Genomic DNA, 24,035 nt, shown 5'->3' with positions numbered 1-24,035 from the left:
ACCAGTGTCTCACCACCCTTGTTAATATTTTTCACATAAATGTTAATTAGACTGACTGGTCAGAAGTCAACTGGTTTTTCTTGTATTTCAAGCAGTTTTCCAACATCTCTTTGAAATACTTCACAAAATATTGCACCTTTGAAAGACTTGTAATTTTCCTGAGGAACTGGCTTGCATTGTATTGCTCAATGATTACAAACAACTATATATGAGAGACTATGCAACAAAGACACTGGGCGTATGAGTGGGATAGATATTTCTGCTTCGCAGGAAGGGATACAATTAATTAGTGATGACATATATATCATGACAACTGGGCTAATTCAGAAAATGTCTAGATGGGTGAAGAAATACTTCTTCATAGTTTTACCGTATATGCTTCACTGTTCTCACATTTCTGCCCATGCTTCTGATATATTCTCAAAAATTCCCAGAAAGTATAGTCACCACCTCCTTCTACCCTCTGTACAACCTGCCCTGTTCCCTAACACACAGGAGACAATTTCAAATGCCATCTGCCCCCATCCCTTAATTGAAAGAATAATTTCATTTAACTTATGCTGAGTGAGGTTAAAAAAGAAAACAACACAGGTTTGAAAACGATGCTCAGGTTTATTGGTATCTTTAATAAATTATGACTCCTGGAATTAAAAATAATGCCTTTGTGGTTTGGCTGTTGGGACTAATGTTCTTTAAATCTGAAACATGATAATTCCATGATTATATTTATCTTGCTTATTAAGAGCCCTGTTCTATGCTGGCTGATAGTGACTATGTGGTGATCTAAAATTTCACCTTTTAGATCACCTAAAACGTAGTCTGTAGTTCTCCCTAACAATCCTATGAAAATCATTTTTTAACCTATATGTATGCTTTGTTACATTTCATCTCATGCTTAGTTTAATATTCCCACATGCTGCTTCCTAATGTTGGTCATTAGCAGTAATGACGATGGGGTACCCCATGGCGTAGTCGATTAAGCATCTGACTCTTGATCTTGGCTAAGGTCATGATCTCACTGTTTGTGAGCGCAAGCCCCACACTGAGCTATGCAGTAATGGTGCAGAGCCTGCTTGGGATTCTGTCTCTCCTCTCTGCCCGTACCCTGCTAGTGCTCGTTCACTAGCTCTCTCTCTCTTGAAATAAATAAATATAAAAAAAAGTTTTTTTAAATGATTCACATAACCAAGTGGAATTTATTCCAGGGATGCAAGGGCGGTTCCATATTCACAAATTGATCAATATGATACAACACTTCAATAAGAGAAAGGATAAGAACCACATGATCAATTCAACAGATGCTTAAAGAACATTTGACAAAGTACAACCTCCATTCATTATTAAAACCCTCAACAAATTAGGAGTAGATAGAACATACTTCAACACAATAAAGGTCATATACGGAAAACCCACAGTTAAGATCATACTTAAAGGTGAAAAACTGAGAGCTTTTCCCTTAAGACCAGGAACATGAAAAGGATGTCCACTCTCATCACGTTTATTCACTGTAGTACTAGAAGTCCTAACCACAGCAATCAGACAAGAAAAAAGAAATAAAAGGCATCCAAAGTGGTAAAGAATAAGTAATATTTTCACTATTCGCAGATGACATACTATATATAGAAACCCTACAGACTCCACCAAAAAACTACTAGAACTGATAAATGAACTCAGTAATGTTACAGGATACAAAATCAATATACAGAAATCTGTTTCTATACACATTTCTATACACTAATAATAAAACAGCAGAAAAGAAATTAAGACAACAATCCCATTTAAAATTGCACCAAAAAGGGGTGCCTGGGTGGCTCGGTCGGTTAAACATCTGACTTCAGCTCAGGTCATGATCTCACAGCTTGTGAGTTCGAGCCCCGCATCAGGCTGTGTGCTGACAGCTCAGAGGGTGGAGCCTCTTTCAGATTCTGCATCCCTCTCTCACTCTGCCCCTCCCCTGCTCATGTTCTCTCTCTCTCTCTCATTCAAGAACAAATAAACACTAAAAAAAAAAAAAAAAGTAAAATTGCACCAAAAATAATAGGATATGTAGAAATAAACCTAACCAAAGAGGTGAAAGACCTATACTCTGAAAACTATAAGACACTGATGAAAGAAATTGAGGATGATACATTGAAATGAAAAGACATTCCATGATCATGGACCGGAAGAACAAATACTATTAACATGTCTCTACTATCCAAAGCAATCTACAGATTTAATGCAATCCCTATCAAAATACCAATGGCATTTTTCACACAATTAGAACAGACAATCATAAAATTAGTATGGAACCACAAAACACTCCAAATAGCCAAAGCAAATGTGACAAAGAACAGCAAAGCTGAAGGCATCTCAAATCTGGACTGCAAGATATATTACTAAGTTGTAGTAATTAAAACAGGATGGTACTGGGGCACCTGGGTGGCTCAGTCAGTTAAGCGGCCGACTTCGGCTCAGGTCATGATCTCGCGGTCCGTGAGTTCGAGCCCCGCGTCGGGCTCTGTGCTGACAGCTCAGAGCCTGGAGCCTGTTTCAGATTCTGTGTCTCCCTCTCTCTGACCCTCCCCCATTCATGCTCTGTCTCTCTCTGTCTCAAAAATAAATAAACGTTAAAAAAAAAATTAAAAAAAAACAACAGGATGGTACTGGCACAAAAACAGACACACAGATCAACAGAACAAAATAAAAAAAAAAAAAAAAACAGAAATAAACCCACAATTACATAGTCAATTAATCTTCAACAAAGCAGAAAATAATATACAAAGAGAAAATGACAGTCTCTTTAACAAATGATGCTGGGAAAACTGGACAGCTTCTTTCAAAAGAATGACACTGGACCACTTTCTTATACCATACACAAAAATAAATTCTAAATGTATTAAAGACCTAAATGTCAGAAAGGAAACCATAAAAATCCTAGAAGAGAGCACAGGCAGTAATTACTCAGACATCACCTATAGCAACTTTTTGGTCCCCTGAGACAAAGGAAACAAAAGCAAAACTAAACTATTGGGATTATACCAAAATAAAAAACTTCTGCACAGTGTAGGAGGCAATCAATGAAACTAAAAGGCAACATAAAGAATGGGAGAAGATATTCCAAATGACATATCCAATAAAGGGTTAGTATCCAAAATATATAAAGAATTTATACAAATTGGGTGAGTCAGTCAGTTGAGCATCTTGACTCTTACTTTCGGCTAAGGTCATCATCTCATAGTTCATGAGATGGAGCCCCACATTGGGCTCTAGGCTGAAAGAACAGAGCCTGCTTGAGATTCATATTCTCTCTCTCTCTCTCCCTCTCTCTCTCTCTCTCTGCCCCTCCCCTGCTCATGCTCTCTCCCTCTCTCAAAATAAATAAATTATAAAAAATAATAATAATAATTTCTACAAGTTAACACCTAAAAAACCAATAATCCAATGAAAAAATTGGCAGAAGACATGAATAGACATTTTTCTAAAGAAGACATACAGGTGGCCAACAGACACACAAAACAATGCTTAATATCACTCATCATCAGGGAAATTCAAATCAAAACCACAATGAGATACCACCTCACACCTGTCAAATGGCTAAAATCAAAAACACAAGAAACAACAATCTTTGGCAAGGATGTGGAGAAAAGGAACTCTCTTGCACTGCTGGTGAGAAATTATACTAGTCCAGCAGCTGTGGAAAACAGTATGAGGGTTCCTCAAAAATTTAAAGATAGAAAAAAATGCTTTCAATTTTTTAATTAAAAAAAAAAAAGTTAAAACTAAAACTACTCTACACACAGTAATCACACTACTGGGTATTCACCAAAAAAATTGAAAAACACTAATTCAAAGAGATGTATGCACCCCCATGTTTATAACAGCATTGTTTACAATAGTCAAATTATGGAAATAGCCCAAGTGTCTACTGATAGGTGAATGGATAAAGAAGATGGGATATGCACAATAGAATATTATTTAGCCATAAAAAAAAAGAATGAAATCTTGCCATTTGCAACAACACAGTTGGAGCTAGGGAGTATAATGATAAGCAAAGTAAGTAAGAGAAATACAAACACCACATGGTTCCACTCATGTGGAATTTAAGAAACAAAACAAACAAGCAAGGAGGCATAAAAAGAGAGAAAGAGAGAGAAACCAAGAAAGGGTCTCTTAACTGTAGAAAACAAACTGATGGTTACCAGAAAGGAGGTAGGTGGGGGGATGGGTGAAACAGGTGATGGGGATTAAAGAGTGCACTTGTCCTGATGAGCAATGAATTATTAAAAACTTAAACAAAAAAAACCTCTCTCTCTCTCTCTCTCTCTCTCTCTCTCTCTCTCTCTCTATATATATATATATATATATATATATAAAATTGAAAAGGTATTCTATGCTTGGAATCCACTAAGATTTTACAGTATCTCCATTTCTCTTTTAATTTCAAAACATTTATTTTCACACATACTTTTTTACAATGATGATTACATTAAGATATGCACAGCCAGTAGAGATCTGACCCATAAGTAATGAAATGCAGACTGACCTAGATGGGCAAATTGCCCTGAGCCAGTGTTTTCAAGTTGACTTCTAGTCACCTAACAGCAGTAAATAAAATTCCCCATTCCAGCTCTTTCAAGAGGGCAGAATTCCCTAAACAGTATTTTAAATTTGATCTTGAGATTTTATAATATCCAAATCTTTGTTTAATTGAACTTCTGTCTGAACATATCTCAGGATACAGTATCAAATGTTTTTGTTGTTGTTGTGGTTTTTTTTTAACCTATATAAACTTCCTTGGTAAAAGGCCAGAAGGCAGGCTCCTGCTTTTGCATTTGTTCCTACAAATATTTAGATACGTATTGTTGGGAAGGAGGCAGAACTGAATAAAACCAGAAACATCTGGAGAAAATCCTGACTATACCACAGACCAGCTATAAGGCCTTGGCACACATACAAAAAACTTCTCTCCCTTTCAGTTTCTTCCCTATAAAACGAGGATGATAACACTTTATAGAGTTGTTTTTGAAAGTGGAGACTAAAGGGGTGCCTGGGTGGCTCATTCAGTTGAGTGTCTGAATCTTGATTTTGGCTCAGGTCATGATCTGGGGTCATGGAATCGAGACTTGCATTAGGCACCACGCTGAGTGTGAAGACTGCTTAAGCTTTCTCTCTCTCTCTCTCTCTCTCTCTCTCTCTCTCTCTCTCTCTCTCTCCCCTCCCTCTGTCCCTCTCTCCCACTCTCCCACTCGCACTCTCTCTAAAAAAATAAAAAATTAATATTTAAAAGTGGAGACTATAACAAAAATACCTTTCATAGCTCTTAGCATGGTGAAGTGCTTAATATAGAATGTTTACTAAAATGGGTTTATATCATTGTTGTTATCAGAGTAATTGAAGAAAGAACAGCACAAAATATTCTTGAACTCCTACCCTAATTCGAAGCCAGATCCTAGATGATAAAATGACCATACTATATACAAAGGTAGTACCATAATCTGGCTTCTAAAATAACTGTGACTATTCAGATATGGATTAACTGTATATACACACTCCATTATAATGCCCAATTCCATATCAGCACTTAATTACATATTTAAAGAATGCAAATATAAGAATATGGAAAAAAGAGATCATCTGATCAAAGCTTTCATTTTATAGACAAGAGCAAAATCACATGAGAAAACCCAGTAACTAAAAAACACTGTCTAGACTGGGGTTGGCAATCTTTTTCTGTAAAGACCCAGGTTTTGCTGACAACCTATGAGTCTTTGTCAATATTCTTTTCATTCTTTTTCTCTTTCTTTAACATCTCTTAAAAATTCCTTGAGTTTTTTTACATCCCTTTTAAGTATAAAAACCATTCAAAAACTGCAATTTTCCAAACCCAATCTAGACTAATATAACATTGCATCAAAAATCATACACATGCAAAGCATGTATCACACCTAATGCTAAAATTTCCATCTTAAATCTAAAAATGCTCTTTGTAACAGCATTTACCAAGTGAGCAAGAACCTCTTCTAAGATTGGTGCTGCATTCAGGTAAAATCACAGATTTATTACAAAATATTTCTTAAAATAATACAACACTACCTGACAATTTTCAAAATGAACAGCCACAATGAGCTTTCCTCCATAAAGTTTATCTTCTAAGTTTTCAAGGATGGATGGTTCATGTTCTGGTGGATACGTCTGTTTTAGCCAATCCATCCAAGACAATCCCACAAGTGACTGAATCTTTTCTTCACTGAATTTGCGCATTTTTATTCGGAATTCATTCACTTCAGGATCCTTCAGTGCATCAAATTCATGTAGACCTAAACAAATTTTTTTACAGTGTCATTTTGAGTAGCTAATAATAATACAAGAAATACAAAATATATCCAACCAAATATACTGGACGTTCAATTTTTATCAAGAAAACAAAACTGGGTAGGAAAATATTACACAAGGATCAAAAGAACATCCAGATAAAATAACACATTTCATATATAGAAGGTGAACACACAATCAGCTTTCTAAAGAAGACAAACTTGAAATCTTTCAAAGAAATGTAGTTAGGTACCAGTTTGATAAAGATAATCACGGAAATAGTATACACATTTTAAAACCACATATAAGGGGCGCCTGGGTGGTTCAGCTGGTTAAGGGTTGGCTCAGGTCATGATCTCAAGGTTTATGAGATCGAGCCCCAAATGGGGCTCCCTGCTGACAGCATGCAGCCTACTTGGGATTCTCTCTCTCTCCTTTCTGTCCCTCCCCACTTATACACACATGCTCGTATGCTTTCTCTCTCCCTCTCAAAATAAGAAATAAACTCAATAATTAGATAAAACCACCTATAAACTATCCAGTTTTTCTTTACAAACCAAGTAAAAATCACGTTTATCATATCTGAGAAAGCCTAAGAATCTGAAAACTTTTAAATTAATCAGTTTAAAACTCACATTTTTACTTAAGGCTCAGTAAATTTAAATTTTATAGATTAAACTTAGGTTTCACTGTGATTTTTCAACAATGGTTATATCAGTCAAAAATCTCATGAATATAAAATTATTCTTCACTGTACTTAATTATGAACCACTTCTACCATGCAGACAACTAAATACAGCAACCTTTTCATAAACTTATCATTATCCTAATAAACAATGCTAGAAATTTACAACAAATAAACATGCAGAAATTTGTATACATAAACTTTTACTTGTAAGATGGCAAACATTTTAAAGTTTAACAACACCCTGTACTGGAAGGCGTATTTATTTAATATTAGAAATTATAAACATACACATACATTCTTTGACCTCAAAATTCTGCCAACAGAAATTTTAGCTTGAGAGACCCAGTACTAGCCAGTAAGTGCCAAATATGCACCCCCAAATCATGCATATAAGATGCCCAACTTCTAGTGACCCCCCACCTCCAGCTTCTGGCCAAAAACTTCCAATCAGCCATACAAGAGGCATTCCCCCTTCTTTAGCATAACACTTTTTCACTCCCCTGCCTGCCTTTGGGTCACTGACAAACAAAAAGCTCCTTTACTATAATAGCAAGCTCTGAGTAAATAGTCTGTTCTCATTGGGTGGTCTTTATTTCCACAAACCTAGAGAAGTACATTATTTGTACAACGTACTGTTAACAGTACAAGAATGTTCACTGTAGTTTTGTTTATAATAATTTAAAAACTGGAAATAAAGTTAATAATTAAGACCTAGTTTTAAAATTGAGATACATCCATATACCATTATATGGTAGTAGAAGTGATCAATGGATAGATTAGATTGGTATTGTTACATTAAAAGCTCCAGGTAAGTTAAATGTAAAAAGCAGGGACAAAATGAGTCTCACAAGATTCCTTTTATGCAAATTCAAAAGAAAGAGTATAGAATATGTATACATTTTTGTTCTGAAAAGATACCTGAGATGATGACAGTATTTCACAGTGCTGAGGACAGAAGTACAGGGAAGCAGCCTGCTAGTATTTGTTCCATAAGGCCATTTAATACCCTATCATTTGAATCTATACTATCTGAATATATGCATGTCAATCAGGGTTACCTAGACAGTGGACTTATCTCCATTGTCTATTTTCTTTTACATATTAAAACAATTATTATTTCAAAAATAAATATTAGAATCAATCTGTGGTATTAAATGTAAAAACATAAAAATGGTTAAGCCGCATAATGAATGCAGCAAAGGTAAAATCTTGAGAGTACATTATAATTTGCTGGATAGTTTTGGATCTGGAATGGAAATATACACTCTTATTCAGCCATGAAAGAACTATAATTTATGCAGACTAGCTGAGGGATTTTGGAGCTTGTTTGCCAGCACAGCTGAAGCTCTTTCTACTCACAGACACAGGTATTACAGGTGAGGAAAGGGAAATGTGTACCTACTACATTTAACAAAAATCAAACTCTTTATCTCCCTTTATCTACTAAAAATCACGTCTAAACCACTTCCTAAATGTCTCTCAACCCTGTCTACTTCTCCTAGTTCCTGCAGCCATTAATTTATTCCCAGTCCATCACTGTCCCTCCCATGGATTACTACATCAGTTTTTCACTAATTTCTCTACTCCCAGTCTTAATCTCTCCAACCCATGCTCCATTTTCCAGTATGAATAATTCTTTATAAAATGCAAATATGATGGCAACACCTAGGTGGCTCAGTTGGTTAAGTGGTTGAATGTCCAGCTCTTGATTTTGGCTCAGGTCATGATCCCAAGGTCATGGGATGGAGTTCCTCATTGGGCTCCATGCTGAGTGTAGAGTCTGCTTGGGATTATCACTCTCTCCTCCTGCCCCTCTCTCCCCCTCCCCTACTCATGCACTCACTCTCTTGCTCTTTCAAAAAAACAAAAATGCAAATCTGATGTTACTCCCCTATTTAAATCCCTTCAATAGTTTCCCAACTGCTCCTAGGAATACGTCTCAAATTTTTATTCTTTTTAGGTTTATGTATTTATTTATTTTTTTGAGACAGAGCGAGTGGGGGAGGGGCAGAGAGAGAGAGACACATGGGGCTCAAACCCACAAACCACGAGATCATGACCTCAGCTGAAAGCAAGAGTTGGACACTTAACCAAATGAGCCACCCAGGCACCCCAACAAACCTTAAATTTTAAGATAAGAATATTATTTAGCTTAGAATCAAATATAATTTTTTAATATAAAAGAAGTATTGAGTGAATAATTTCTTCACATTAACGACATTGTTAAAGTCCTCCAGACTCTAGATATCCTTCACTTTAAACTATACCACAACTTTACAGGTCGGGGAAAATAAGGGAGTATTCAAACATGTTTTTCAGGATGCTGACAAAATCCTCCAATCAAGATTTCCTAATGCGTATTTGGAGAAATGAATGCAGGGGTGACAGGTACCTTCACTACAGAGGATAATCAGAATCCAAAGAGCAGCTCTGTAAATAATTACTTAGAATAAACATAAAAAATAAAATGATCAAATATATTATCACTCAGGAAAAGGTATTTTTAGACCCATCAGGGCAATTATATCTATTGTTTTCTTTGGGGAGGAGGAGGCAGCAAACTTGTTCCTGAAGTTAAATTGAAATAATTGTTTATTGTTTTCCCAGGAGGCATGACCTCACCAAGTCCCGGTTGTAGTCACCACATACAAATTAGCAATGGCAAAAACTGACTTGTTAGGTATTGAAAGTAAAAATTCATTGTAAAATAATAAGCAGAATTACTCAAACTCCTAAATTAATGTTAACACTTGAATTTGTGTATATGATCATTAACATCAGGTTTCCTAGATGCACTGAAAATCTAAAATACGATTTATAAATAGTTAAGAATTTAAAAACTGTTCAAGTTAATATAAAACACTCTTTGCATCTTGATCCATCAAATTGCAGGGCACACTGCATTAAAGTTTTTTATATAATAAGCTTTATGATACAGAAGGAAATATGATCACATTACTTATAGAAAGAGAAATTCAAGATATACATCTACCCATACCTGTACCTATACCTACACCTATACCTATACCTACATCTATATAATCCCTGCATTGTGGCGGGGCAAAGTCAGTGTTGCCAAATAAAAAACCAGCATGCTCAATTCTATTTGAATTTTAGATAAACAATGAATGATTTTTATCAGGAAGTATATCCCATTTAATATCTCAATCTACTATATTTTTATTTGCTAAGTCTGGCAAGCTTATGTAGAGGTTAATAGTGGCTAATGAGCTCATATATTTTGGAGATCACGACTAGAAGAGAGTGCAGAGATTTCAGTTTTGAAAACTGTTACATCTCAAAAGATAACTATATCCTGACGAAAGTTAGCTCTCTCTCTGGTGCTAACCTTTTGGGTTATCAAATATTTTAGCTTCCTTAACAATCAGTGTGGTTATGATCTACTTCCTTTCATCAGTATAGAAATATACAAAACTTATATATCTTCATACACACACACACAGCCATTTGGAAAAAACTATATATCTCAATATTGCCAGGGAATATTCTTGTCTTGGATAAGACTGTGTTTATTCTTTTTACTTTTCCATATATTCTTCAATTCAAAGGGGAGATTTTTTGTAATGGAGAATTTAAAATTTATCAAAAAGATCTTTGGAGCTCTGGCAAATCGAAAGGAATGCTCTCTACTGAGGTCATTAATATATAAGAAAATTTGGGTGGTACCTGGCTGGCTCACTTGGTGGAGTGTGTGACTCTTGATCTTGGGGCTGTGCATTCAAGACCCATGTTGAGTATGAAAATTATTTAACAATAAATAAATACAATCTTAGGGAAAAAATAAAATTTTGTATGGTAAATAATTACAAACCTATTTAAGGGGGAAAAAATATTGCCTAAAGCAAACTAGTTATCCTCTGAAGTAATTAACCTTTTTAAGGGGTGCCTGAGTGGCTCAGTCTATTAAACATCTGACTTTTGATTTTAGCTCAGGTCGTGATCTCAAGGTTCGTGGGTTCATGCCCCAAGTTGGGCTCTACCCTAAGAGCATGCAGCCTCTTGGAATTCTCTTTCCCTTCCTCTCTGCCCTTCCCCCTGCTCACATGTGTTTGTGCTCTCTCTCTCAAAATAAATAAATAAACTTAAAAAAAAATTACAAAAAAAAAAATAAAAACACTTTTTGAATACCAGGCTGTCATTCAGTAAATCAACAAGGTTCTGTTCTATGTACTCAGAGGGAAGAGTGTAGTCCCACATTTGTAATCATTAGTTAGCCTGAATTGCTATAGGTCACCATCAAAGAATGCAATCTCACAGGGCATGGTTCTTAGAGGAGATGGCACTAGATTATCTTGAAAATACGTATAATCCTAAATGGGATGGTACTATATTATCCTGTAATAGTGAATTTAATCAATACAGAGGCCAATCCAAATACAACAACCACCAGTCGATATTTTGGTTTTGTATTTAAACTTCAAGTCTCTAAATTAAAATAAAACAGGGGCGCCTGGGTGGCTCAGTCGGTTAAGCGTCCGACTTCGGCTCAGGTCACGATCTCACTGTCCGTGAGTTCGAGCCCCGCGTTGGGCTCTGCGCTGACAGCTCAGAGCCTGGAACCTGTTTCGGATTCTGTGTCTCCCTCTCTCTCTGACCCTTCCCCGTTCATGCTCTGTCTCTCCCTGTCTCAAAAATAAATAAAACGTTTAAAAAAATGTTTAAAAAAATAAATAAAATAAAATAAAATAAAATAAAATAAAATAAAATAAAATAAATAAATTAAACTAAATTAAATTAAAATAACATAACATAAAATAACATAAAATACCATAACATAAAATAATGAAATGAAATAAAATAAAATAAAGTAAAATAAAATAAAATAATGAAAACAATCAAAAACTGCTACTCAAAAATAAACAAACAAACAAACTTCAAGTCTCTTCCAGAGTTAACCTCTTATAGTACTTAACTCAAGTTAGTATCTTGCCTAAAGCAGGATACTGATATCCTATTGCCCCTGAGACAGTTATGATTATTACAGCAAGACTGTACCATATTTTCTTTGTTATTCACAATTCTCCCTGGAATTAATTTGCAAAGAAGAACATGGACATAATTAATCTTCACTCACTACAAAAATAACTCTACTTAAAGAAAAATTAAGGAGTAATATTTGTCAATAATATTGGAATTTATCAATCAGCTTAAAATCTTGGTTGGTATAGAGAGTTGTATATAAATTGTGTTTATACCGTAGAGGCATTTAAAAGAAACAGAGAATGTATCTCTCAGAAAAGGTATCTCTTCTCAAACTATGTGAGACAAAGGAACAACTTTTTTCTTTCCAATCTGCCAAGAAACATTATTTTGCAAATAAAAATAAGTCACTAGAAAAGGATGCAAAAAATATAACCCCTGGGATACTGTGGCAATATCACATTGCTACAGGAATTTATAAACATTTACTCTCAATTTTTATACTTACCTGATCTCAGGCTGGTTAACAATTTACAGACAAGCATTGGTCCTTGGGCCATACTCTACAATGTCTTAGATTATACTACATGTATACTACATGTTTATACATATAGCAACAAACATGGTAAGAATTCATACTAGGAAGTACTTAAATTACCTTTTCCTATAAGGACTCCAATTTTTGAGTCTAATTTTTCCCCTGGGTCACAACTTCTTGTCACTAATTTGAGAACTGGAAGAAAAGGTCTGACATCACAGAGCCTTCTTGTTTCATCTTCAAGCTCCTCATATACAGCAGTTTGATTCACACATGCAAACATATAGGAGTCAATTTCCATAAGGAGGTTAAACATTGGGTAATTGTGAACTTGCTTCCATAACATCTGCAGGAAAAAATTAGACACTTTCTGGAACAGAAAAACTTGCTCAAGTGTATAAAATACATCTACAAAGATACTTACTACAGCACTCTTTGTAAAACTCAAAAACATAGAACAAGCCAAGTGTTCAGCAATAAAGGATTGACTAAATCAATAATAAAGTACTATACATCTGTGAAAATAAAAATAAAAGGTAACATAGGAAACTGTCCAAGATATATTAAGGTTGTTTTTTTTGAAATGCCAACTTGTAGTAGAATATATATACTATTAACCCATTTTTGTAGTTAATGTAATAGTATAATGCACATAAAATGCACATACATAAGCAAAATCATTGAGTATCTGCCAGACTCATCAAGAAAGAGAGTGAGAACTCAAAATCAGAAATGAAAGAGAAGTTACAACTGACACCACAGAAATATAAGGGATTATAAGAGACTACTACAAAAAATCATGTGCCAACAAATTTGAAAACCTAGAAATGGATAAATTCCTAGAAACAATCTTCCAACATTGAATCAGAAAGAAGCAGATACTCTAAACAGACTGATTGCCAGTAACAAAATGGAATCAGTAATTTAAAAAAAAAAAAAAAACTCCCGAAAGGGGCACCTACATGGCTCAATCAGTTAAGTGTCTACCTCTGGATTTCTGCTCAGCTCATGATCTCACAGTTCGTGAGAGCCCCATGTTAGGCTCTGTGCTGGTAGCGCAGCACCTGCTTCTATTCTCTCTCTGCCCCTACTCTGCTCATGCTTGCTCTCTCTCAAAATAAATACATAAACTTAAAAAAAAAAAAAAAACCCTTTAAAAAAAATCAAAAGAAAAAAAAACTCCCAACAAACAAAATCCAGAACCAGACGGCTTCACCAGTGAATTCCACCATTCATAAAAGATTTACTATCAATCCTTCTCAAACTCATCTAAAAAAGAAGGAATGCTTCCAAATTCATTCTACAAGGGCAGTATTACTCTGATACCAAAACCAGACAAAGACACTACAAAAAAAGAAAACCACATACCAATATCCCCAATGACCATAGCTGCAAAAATCCTCAACAAAATATTAGCAATGCAAATTCAGCAAGACATTTAAAGGTTTATTCACCACAATCACTGCATTCCAAGGATGCAAAGATGGTTCATTATCCACAAATCAATCAATATGACATACCACATTTACAAAATGGAAGATAAAAACCATCTAATCATCTCAGTAGATGCAGAAAAAGCATTTGACAAAATTTCATGATCCTGCATGATAAAAACAAGTGGGAAGAGAGAAAATATACTTCAACATAATAAAGTCATATATGACAAACCCATGGCTAACATCATACTTAATTGTGAAAAGCTGACAGCTTTTCCTCTAAGATCAGAAACATAAAAATATCTACTCTCACCACCTTAACTCAACACACCATACTACAAGTCCCAGTCACAGCAATCAGACATAAAGAAAAAACATTCAAATTGTTAAGGAAGAAGTGAAGTTGTCACTATTTATAGAAGACATGATACTACATATAGAAAACTCTAAAGATTCCACAAAAAACGATTCGAAATAATAAATGAATTCCATAAAGTTGCAGAATACAAAATTAATATACAGAAACCTGTTGTTTCTGTACACTTGCAGAGAAATTTAAAAACAATGCCATTTATAAGTACATCAAAAAAAAAAAAAAACCTAGTCTTATGCTAAGTGAAATAAGTCAGAGAAAGATAAATACCGTATGATTTCATATATACATAGAATCTAAAAATCAAAAACAGGAGGCTCATAAATACATAGAGCAAACTGGTGGCTGTCAAAGGGGAGAAGCAGAAGGGACAGGTGAAATAGGTGAAGGGGAATACAAGGTACAAAAATACCATTTATAAAATAAGTAACCCAACGAGATGAAAAGCACAGAAGAAAAAACATAGTCAATAAAATTGCAATAACTTTGTATGGTGACAGAAGGTAACTACACTTATCATGGTGAGCATTTCAAAATGTACTTAACTATTGAATCACTAGGTTGTACACTTAAAAGTAATATAATATGTCAACTAGACTTCAATTTTTTTTTATTTTTTTAATGTTTATTTTTGAGAGAGAGAGACAGAGCATGAGCAAGGGAGGGGCAGAGAGAGAAGGAGACACAGGATCTGAAGCAGGCTCCAGGCTCTGAGCTGTCAGCACAGAGCCTGATGTGGGGCTCACACTCACAAACCATGAGATCATGACCTGAGCTGAAATCAGATGCTTAACCGACTGAGCCACCCAGGTACCACTATACTTCAAATTTTTTTAAGTGAATATCTCTGAAGGCTAAGAATCAATGAAGACATCCATATTTAACATTCTTATGAATATAAATAGCATCTAATCAGAAAATAGAAAAAATTTTAACGTATGTATCATCACTCCCATACAAAATTTGTATTATTTTTCCTGCGTTATTTTCTATTCATCAGGGTTATCTTCATTAATTAGCATTGCTCTATCAGTATAAATAAGCAGAATCTCATATCACTTCCCCCAAGTCTCCTGGATGAGATCATGTAAAAGATCACTATATAAATGACAAGGTGGATGATAAATTTTAACTGCAGCCAGTACAAAAGCCAAAAGCTGAAAATAACAAACTGGGGATAAAACTCATAGCTAATTCTCAGATTCAGTTTTATATATGAAAAAGGAGTGATGGACAACAAAAGAAAAAATAGGGAAACTGGATTTTCATCAAAATTTTACAAAATTCATATATGAATAGACACTAATGTGATAGTGAAAAGGCAAACCAAAGAATGGGAGAAGATGTTTGCAAATTATATACTTGATAAGCGATTAATATTCAGGATAATTGAAGAACTCTTACGGCTCAGTAACAAAAAAAAAAAGACAAGTGAAAAAATGTGCAATAGTCTTGAATAGACAATTCTACAAATGGCCATTAAGAAGAAGAAAAGATGCTTGACATCATTAGTCATGAGGTAAATGCAAAGAAAAGCTGCAATAAGATACCACTTCACAGACATAAAAATGGTTATTATCAAAAACAAACAGGGGCACCTGGATGGCTCAGTCAGTTAAGCATCCAACTTCGGCTCAGGTCATGATCATGTGATTCATGAGTTAGAGCCCCACGTGAGGCTCTGTGCTGACAGCTCAGAGCCTGGAGCCTGCTTCAGATTCTGTGTCTCCCTGGCTCTCTGCCCCTCCCCTGCTCGCATTCTGTCTCTCTCACTCAAAAACAAATAAACATTACAAAAAAAAAAAATAGGGGCACCAGGCTGGCTCAGTTGGTTTAAGCGTCCCACTTTGGCTCAGGTCATGATCTCACAATTCATGAGTTCAAGCCCCATGTTGGACTCTATGCTAACAGCTCAGAGCCTTGAGCCTGCTTCAGATTTTGTGTCCCCTTCTCTCTCTCTGACCCTCCCCTGCTCGTATTCTCTCTCTCTCTCTCAAAACTAAACATAAAAAATTAAAAATTAAAAAAACAAAAACAAAAATTACAACTGTTGGCCAGAATGTGGAGAAACCAGAACATTTGTGTACTGCTAGTGGGGATGAAAAATGGTATCACTGCTGTAGAAAGCTCTTTGGCAGTTCTTTACAAAGTTAAAACAGGGGCGCCTGGGCGGCTTGGTTCGTTAAGTGTCCAACTTCAACTCAGGTCATGATCTCATGGCTCATGGGTTTGAGCCCCATGTCAGGCTCAGTGCTAACAGCTCAGAGCCTGGATTCTACTTCAGATTCTGTGTCCATCTCTCTCTGCCCCTCCCCTGCTTGCGCTCTGTCTCTCTCTCTCTCTCTCAAATATAAACATTAAAAAAATTTTTTCAAGTTAAAAAAGAATTACCATATGATATAAAAATTCCACTTCCAGACATATACCCCAAAAAAATGAAAGCAGGGACTCAAAAAGATATGTATACCAATGTACATAGTAGCATTATTCACAATAGCTAAAAGATAAACAACCAAAATGCCCATCAAAAGATGAACAGATAAAAAAAGTGGTATATCCATACAATGGAACATTACTAAGTCTTAGAAAGGAATGAAATTTCGATTCATTATTATATATGGATGAACTTGAAAATATTATGCTAGGTAGGGGTCCCGGGTGGCTCAGTTAAACATCTGATTTTTCATTTCAGCTCAGGTCAAGATCTCACTTCATGAGATTGAGTCCCACGTCAGGCTCTGTGCTGGCATTTCAGAGCCTACTTGGGATTCATATACTCTCCCTCTCTCTCAAAATAAATAAACTTAAAAAAAAAATAAAAACATAAACATATGTCATAAAAACTTTTTCTTAAAAATATAACCCCTGATTTTCATATTGGGTTCAGCTATTTGGAAAACATTAAAGAGAAAGTTTAGAAAATAATTTCATTTACATTTTGTAGTCTTCACAAATCAATAGCATTCATCAATTCACTTCAAAAAATAATCCAACAAAACAAGCAACCCTTGTTATGTAAAAGAATTTGCTTCCAAACTGAGGCTCACCAGAAGGGAGGTGGGTGGGGGGGATGGGTGAAACAGGTGATGGGGCTTAAGGAGTGCACTTATTGTGAGGAGCACAGGGTGTTGTATATGTGCTGAATCACCATATTGCACACCTGAAACTACCTAACATACACTGTATGTTAACCACCTGCAATTTAAATAAAAACTTAAAAAGGTGGGGGTGGCGCCTGGGTGGCTCAGTCAGTTAAACGTCCAACTTCGGCTCAGGTCGCGATCTCTGCAGTTGGTGAGTTTGAGGCCCGCATTAGGGCTTTGTGCTGGAGCTTGTTTCAGATTCTGTGTCTCCCTCTCTCTCTGTTCCTCCCCTGCTCGCACTCTGTCTCTCTCTCAAAAACAAATAAACGTTAAAAAAAAAAAAAAAAAGACTTTGCTTCCAAAGGAGGACACACCATTCACTAGTGAGGGAAAACTTTTTCCTCCCCATAGTCACCATGAAAAGTAGTGGGGTACGGAGGGAAGAGGAAGGAAGAGACAGTTAAAAAGATTTTAACATAAAACTTTCTTCAACAATGTCAAATTCCTTTTAATAACCTGAATGAGCGTTTCAAACTAATGTTTAAACGTTTTAAACTAACATTTAAAATCAACGTAAGTTGATTTTTCTTAAATCAGGTATCACATATGGATTAAAAGTGACAGTAAGAATGACTGTTTTATATGTCCACAAAATACAAGGCAAATATCAAAATCTTTAATATGTAGTGACCCAAAGCTTAATCTTCTCTCAAACTGACCATATGATTTACACAAGTAACATTTCCTATAATATAGTAAGTAAGCTACACTGATAAAAATTTTACCTATTAACATACCTGTTTAATATAGGAAATGGTAGCTTCCCGAGGAACCTCCAACTGAATATAAATCCCAGTGGGCAAAAGGAAATCCACAGGTATGGAGCCATCAGATGCTAACTGTGAATCCACTGCCCAGATGTCAAGGATGTCTGCCATAGCAGGAGGCATTATGAAATTGAAGCACATTCATAACCATGAGGCCCTAGAAATTATTAAGTAAAATGTAGTGAAACAGAAAATTAGCCAAATCTTATGTTAAAATATGATAAAGCCCACTAATCCATAATTACTCTTTGGATTTCAATATAGCCAATTACATAACAGGAGGTCAATTAAAGAGTAAGCCACCAGAAATAAATTATTTAAAAACACTTTCAGTTATCACTACATACATTATATACACACACCATACTGACTCAACATAAATTCAACATATCACATGTGAAAAATGAAAGGTTTAAAGATTACAGGTTTCTAAGAAATTAAGTTAAGAACCATTCAACAAGTGATTCTTGCCAGGTTTTACTTAGATAATATTGGCTTCTTTGGCTGAGTTCTTCTCTGCAAACTTCAATGAAAATAGCAATCAAGAGGGCCTTCTTTCAAAAATAATTTTCTATCAACCTCATGTAAGAAAATGTCATGAACTTGTCATGACCCACCACCTAAGTATTAAAAAGACCAAGTCCCTTAACCCAGCTGGCAAGGTCCTTTGTGCTATGTCTCTAGCCTATTTTTCTTTACTTGTCATACTTGTCCTACTAATGAACAGCCCAGGCCTTTGTACCACAAGTATCTTCTGCCCTCCTGCTGTTAGAACTACGTTCATACAAATGTTGACACTCCTGGAATCAAGCCCCTATTCCAATAAATGCACCCCTCAACTGCACCTTGAGGACTTCCTTGAGGGCTTCCTGCAAGGAAGCACAACAATAACAGTGGGAAGAACATGGCACTGAAGTTAATTAAACCAAGATTCAAATCCCATTTATTCAAAGAATGAAATTGTTATACCAAAAGAGACAATTGCTAACTCAAAGCCATTTTTCAGCATCAAAAGCAATCATGACATCCATGAGTTGAAACACATCAAACATATATAAATGGGTGACCTAATAAGAAGAAACAAATGCTTCACTGATCACCACCAGAGACTGCTAAGACCAACTCGCACTATTCTGAAAACTGATAAAGAACCTGAGTGCACCTGGGTGGCTCAGTTGTTTAAGTCGCCGACTTCAGCTCAGGTCAAGATCTCACAGTTTTTGAGTTCAAGTCCCGGGTCAGGCTCTGTGCTGACAGCTCAGAGCCTGAAGCCTGCTTCAGATTCTGTGTCTACTCTCTCTCTGCCCCTCCCCAGCTAGCGCGCTTGCTCGCACTCTGTCTCTCTCTCTCAATAATAAATAAAAGTTAAAAAAGAAATTAATAAAATAAAATAGTGGGGAAATAAATCAAACATTTAACCAGCTTGTGCTAAATTATGTCAGGGTAACCAAATAATTGATGAGGGTAATTTTTTTTTTCTTAATTATTACAACTTTAGCTCATAAACACAAAAAGAATGATAGAATTAGAAAAACACCACCTTGCAACTTTTTTTTTTTTTCAACGTTTATTTATTTTTGGGACAGAGAGAGACAGAGCATGAACGGGGGAGGGGCAGAGAGAGAGGGAGACACAGAATCGGAAACAGGCTCCAGGCTCTGAGCCATCAGCCCAGAGCCTGACGCGGGGCTCGAACTCCCGGACCGTGAGATTGTGACCTGGCTGAAGTCTGAAGTCGGACACTTAACCGACTGCGCCACCCAGGCGCCCCGCTGCAACTTCTAATCAAACAACAAACTGAGGCAATAATGCATAATTAATGGATGCTAAAACAAATTTACAAACTAAAGTGAAAGGATGATGAGGAAATTTACAATGAACATATCAGGTCAACACCATCTAAATCCTAAGAATAATCCAGACATAGGTCTCCTCTTGAATGGAACAGGATTAACCACTACCCATAGGATATACTTGATTTAAAAAAACAAAAAACAGAGGTGCCCCAGTGGCTCAGTCAGATGAGCTTCTGACTTCGGCTCAGGTCATGATCTCACAGTTTGTGAGTTCAGGCCCCGCATCAGGCTCTGTGCTGACAGCTTGGAGCCTAGAGCCTGCTTCGGATTCTGTGCTCCCTCTCTCTCTGCCACTCCCTGCATGTGCGCGCGCGCTCTCTCTCTCTCTCTCTCTCAAAAATGGATAAACATTAAAAAAATTTTTAACAAAAAAACTGAACCTGAATTTAATCAAGTCTCTAGATCTGATCTATTTACCAGTTTACAAGAAATAGGGGAAATAGAGAAAGTAGTTAAAGACTTCAAGGAAGCATCAGTCAAGTACAGAATGAATCACCAATAATATAAGCAACAAAAAATAACAAAACAAGCTAATCAATAACAAAAAAAAAAAAGGAAAGAGAATGGTGCAAGGACTGCTAAAGAATAAAAAAACATTTATGAGACAGCCAAATCGAACACTAATTTCACCAAATCATCTATAAAAACCTATCTCTGAAACAAACTGGGAAATTTAAATATGAATTAAATATTAGATTATATTTTAAAGAAATACTGTTACTTTTGCGAGGTGTAATAATGACATGTTGGTAAGGCACCTGGCTGGCTGAGTCAGTGGAGCATGTGACTCCTGATCTTGGGGTTGTGAGTTCAAGCCCCACAATGGACACAGAGATTACTTAAAAATGGAATCTTAAAAAAAAAAAATCCCTCACCTCAAAAAATAGTAATAATGGCATGGTGATTATGTTTCTAATAATCAGTCTGATAATGAGCCAGATAGAGATGCATAACAAAGTATATGCAAGGGTAAAATGACATTATGTTTGGCATCTGCTTTAAATTTCATTTTTTAAAAAAGTGAATGGACAGCTGATTTCAACAGAGGTGTGAAGGTAAGTCAATGAGAAAAAGGACAGTCTATTCAACAAATAGTGCTGAAATCCAGATATCCATATACTAAGAAAGTGAATCTTAATTCTTATCTCTTACCAAAAGTAAAAATTAGCTCAAAATGGATCATAGGCCTAAATGTAAACTCAAAACTTTAAAACTTCTAGAAGAAAATATAGGAGAGGGGTGCCTGGGTAGCTCAGTTAAGCATCTAACTTCAGCTCAGGTCACCATCTTGCAGTTTGTGAGTACAAGCCCCTCACCGGGCTCTGTGCTGACAGCTAGGAGCCTGGAGCCTGCTTTGGATTCTGTGTCTCCCTCTCCCCCTGCCCCTCCCCCACTTGCACTCTGTCTCTGGTCTCTCAAAAATAAACGTTAAATTAAAAAAATATATATATAGGAGAAAATCTTTACCTTGGATTTTGCATACTTCTTAGATATAATACTATAAGCACAATTCATAAAATAAAAAGCTATCAAGCATCATCAAAACTCAAAACTTCTGCCTTTACCCAGATACTGTCTACAACACAAAAAGGCAAGCCCCAGAGTAGGAAAAAATGTTTTCGTGTCAATGAAGGATTATATCCTGAAAACATAAAGAACTCTCAACATACAATAATAAGAAAATAAAACTCAGATTTTTTAATTGGCAAAAGATCTGAACAGACACTTCATCAAATATGTATGGATGGTTGGGCTGCCTGGCTGGCTCAGCCAGAAGAGCATGCAACTCTTGATCTCAGGGTTATGAGTCCAAGCCCTACTTTGGGCATAGAAGCTTACTTTAAAAGAGAAAAATATGTATGGAGGGCAAAAGGGTTCAATATTATTTGTCAATACAAATTAAAACCAGAATGTCACACTACCACATACCTAATACAAGGGCTAAAATAAAAAACAAACAAACAAATAAATAAATAGGTAAAAATAAAAACCCCAATCACACCAAGTGTTGGCAAGGATACAAAGGAGAGTTCTAACTCTCATAAACTGCTGGTGGGAATGTTAGATAGTATGACTACTTTGGAAAACAGTTTGGCAGTTTCTCAACATATACCTACCATATGACCCAGTCATCCTACTTCTAAAGCTATGCAAAAAGAAATGAAGGCATATAAACACATGAAAACTTGTACACAATTATTCATAGCGGCCTTATTTATATTGGCAAAAAACTAGAAATGATTCAAATGTCCATCAACAGGTAAATGGATATAAAAAACTGTGATATTCATGCAGTGGAATACTATACAGCGGAAAGGGGGGAGCAGTACTGAAACATTCAACAATACAAATGAATCTCAACATAATTATGCTGAGTGCAAAAAGCCTGACAATAAGAGTACATGCTATATAATTCCACTTACATAAAACTCTAGAAAATGTAAACCAGTCTATAGTGACGAGGAGGAAGGGTGGGTGGGAGAAATAGGAAGAGAGATTATAAAGGGACATAAGGAAACTCTTGGGAGTGATGGATGTGTTGTTCATTGCCTTGACTTTGGTGATGATTCAAGGGTATGTACATATGTCAAAATGTATCCAACTGTACACTTTAAATACCTGCAGTTTATGGCAATTATACTTCAATAAAGCTTTTTTTTTTTTTTTAATTGAGAACAGATTAAACAAGAAAGCAAAATGTTGATACTTATTGAAGCTGGGTGATAAGTACATTACATTACTCCTCTCTTTTTGTGTATACTTGCAATTTTTAATAACAAAAAGATTTTGTTAGGGCATCTAGCTGGCTCAGTCAGTAAGCAGAGTATGTGACTTTTAATCTCAAGGTCATGAGTTCAAGCCCCACACTGGGTACAGAGCTTACTTTAAAAAGAAAAAAGGTCTTATTAAATCCCATCTATACCACTTACCAACTATGTGAATTTTAGTAAGTCACTTAAACTTGAGTGTCCAATAACTAAAAAAAGGGAAAATAATAAAATGTGCCTCCTGGGATCACCATGAAGACTGAAGCAGCCAATGTGTTATAGCCAGACACAGTAGATTCTAGTAAATGACAGCTCTCTTCCCTCCCTGAACATCTAGCCTTTACTAATTTCTCCCTGCTAACTGTTACAGCTCATAGACTGAACCCATCACACTGACACTTGTGCAGGCCCTGAGCCTTTCTGATGTGCCAGTCTTGTTTCTGTGGGCAGAGCAGTCCAACAGCTTCATTGTGAGAGCTGGTTCCATCCCTCACTGGCTGAAAGATCTTGGTCAAATACACACCTTCTCCCTACTATTTAACTTTTTATTTATTTATTTTCAGAGGGAGAGAGAGAGAGAGAGAGAGAGAGAGAATGCAAGCAGGAGAGGGGGCAGAGACAAAGGGAGACAGAGAACCCCAATAAGTGCTGACAGCGTGGTACCTGAAGAGGGGCTCAAACTCATGAACCGTGAGATTGTGACCTGAACCAAAATTAAGAGTAGGAAGCTCAACAGACTGATCCACCCAGGCACCCCTATCTTCCCCCTGCTTAAGCTCCCTCATCTGTGAAATGGTGAAATCAACAGTAACTACCTTATAGCATAGTTATAAAAACTGAAGAAAGAACACCTGGAACCTAGTAAGTCCAATATAAATGTTTGCTGCTAATTACTATTTTTTATTTTTATTCAAAAGCCCTAAGTTCTTTTGAACTGTCAATTATATATTTTCAACTTTTGTTTCCCCAAGTGATTAGCACATAGTAGCCATTTAGTAATTCTTTAAGACAAAACATTATTATATCTACTCCTACAATTAAAAAGAAAAAAAAAGCTCACAGGATAATAAAATCTAAAAAAAATGTTTAGGGACGCCTGGGTAGCTCAGTAAAGTGTCTGACTCTTGACTCCGGCTCAGGTCATGATCTCACAATTTCACTATATCAAGCCCTGCATCAGGCTCATGCTGACAACGTGGAGCCTGCTTGCGATTCTTTCCATCCTCTCTCT

The 24,035-nt window shown here is 36.0% G+C and overlaps 1 protein-coding gene across 3 annotated transcripts in view; it reads right to left on the bottom strand.

Annotated features, from left to right (window-relative positions):
* The window catches only part of PIK3CB (phosphatidylinositol-4,5-bisphosphate 3-kinase catalytic subunit beta), a 186,066-nt gene that overhangs the window by 89,058 nt on the left and 72,973 nt on the right, over positions 1–24,035 (bottom strand). For all 3 annotated transcript variants that reach the window (XM_011286143.4, XM_045037520.1, XM_045037521.1), the window contains exons 3-5: positions 18,151–18,337; positions 12,582–12,807; positions 6,076–6,299 (exon numbers count right to left, since the gene is read on the bottom strand). In XM_011286143.4, coding sequence (XP_011284445.1) covers positions 6,076–6,299; positions 12,582–12,807; positions 18,151–18,321 — 621 coding nt within the window. In that variant the 5' untranslated portion in view covers positions 18,322–18,337. The remainder of the gene's footprint in view (positions 1–6,075; positions 6,300–12,581; positions 12,808–18,150; positions 18,338–24,035) is intronic.

The sequence above is a fragment of the Felis catus genome, chromosome C2, assembly GCF_018350175.1.
Source record: "Felis catus isolate Fca126 chromosome C2, F.catus_Fca126_mat1.0, whole genome shotgun sequence".
Taxonomy (NCBI): Eukaryota; Metazoa; Chordata; class Mammalia; order Carnivora; family Felidae; genus Felis; species Felis catus.
The sequence above is the reverse complement of the archived record's forward strand: the minus strand, read 5'-3'. Positions and strand labels throughout refer to the sequence as shown.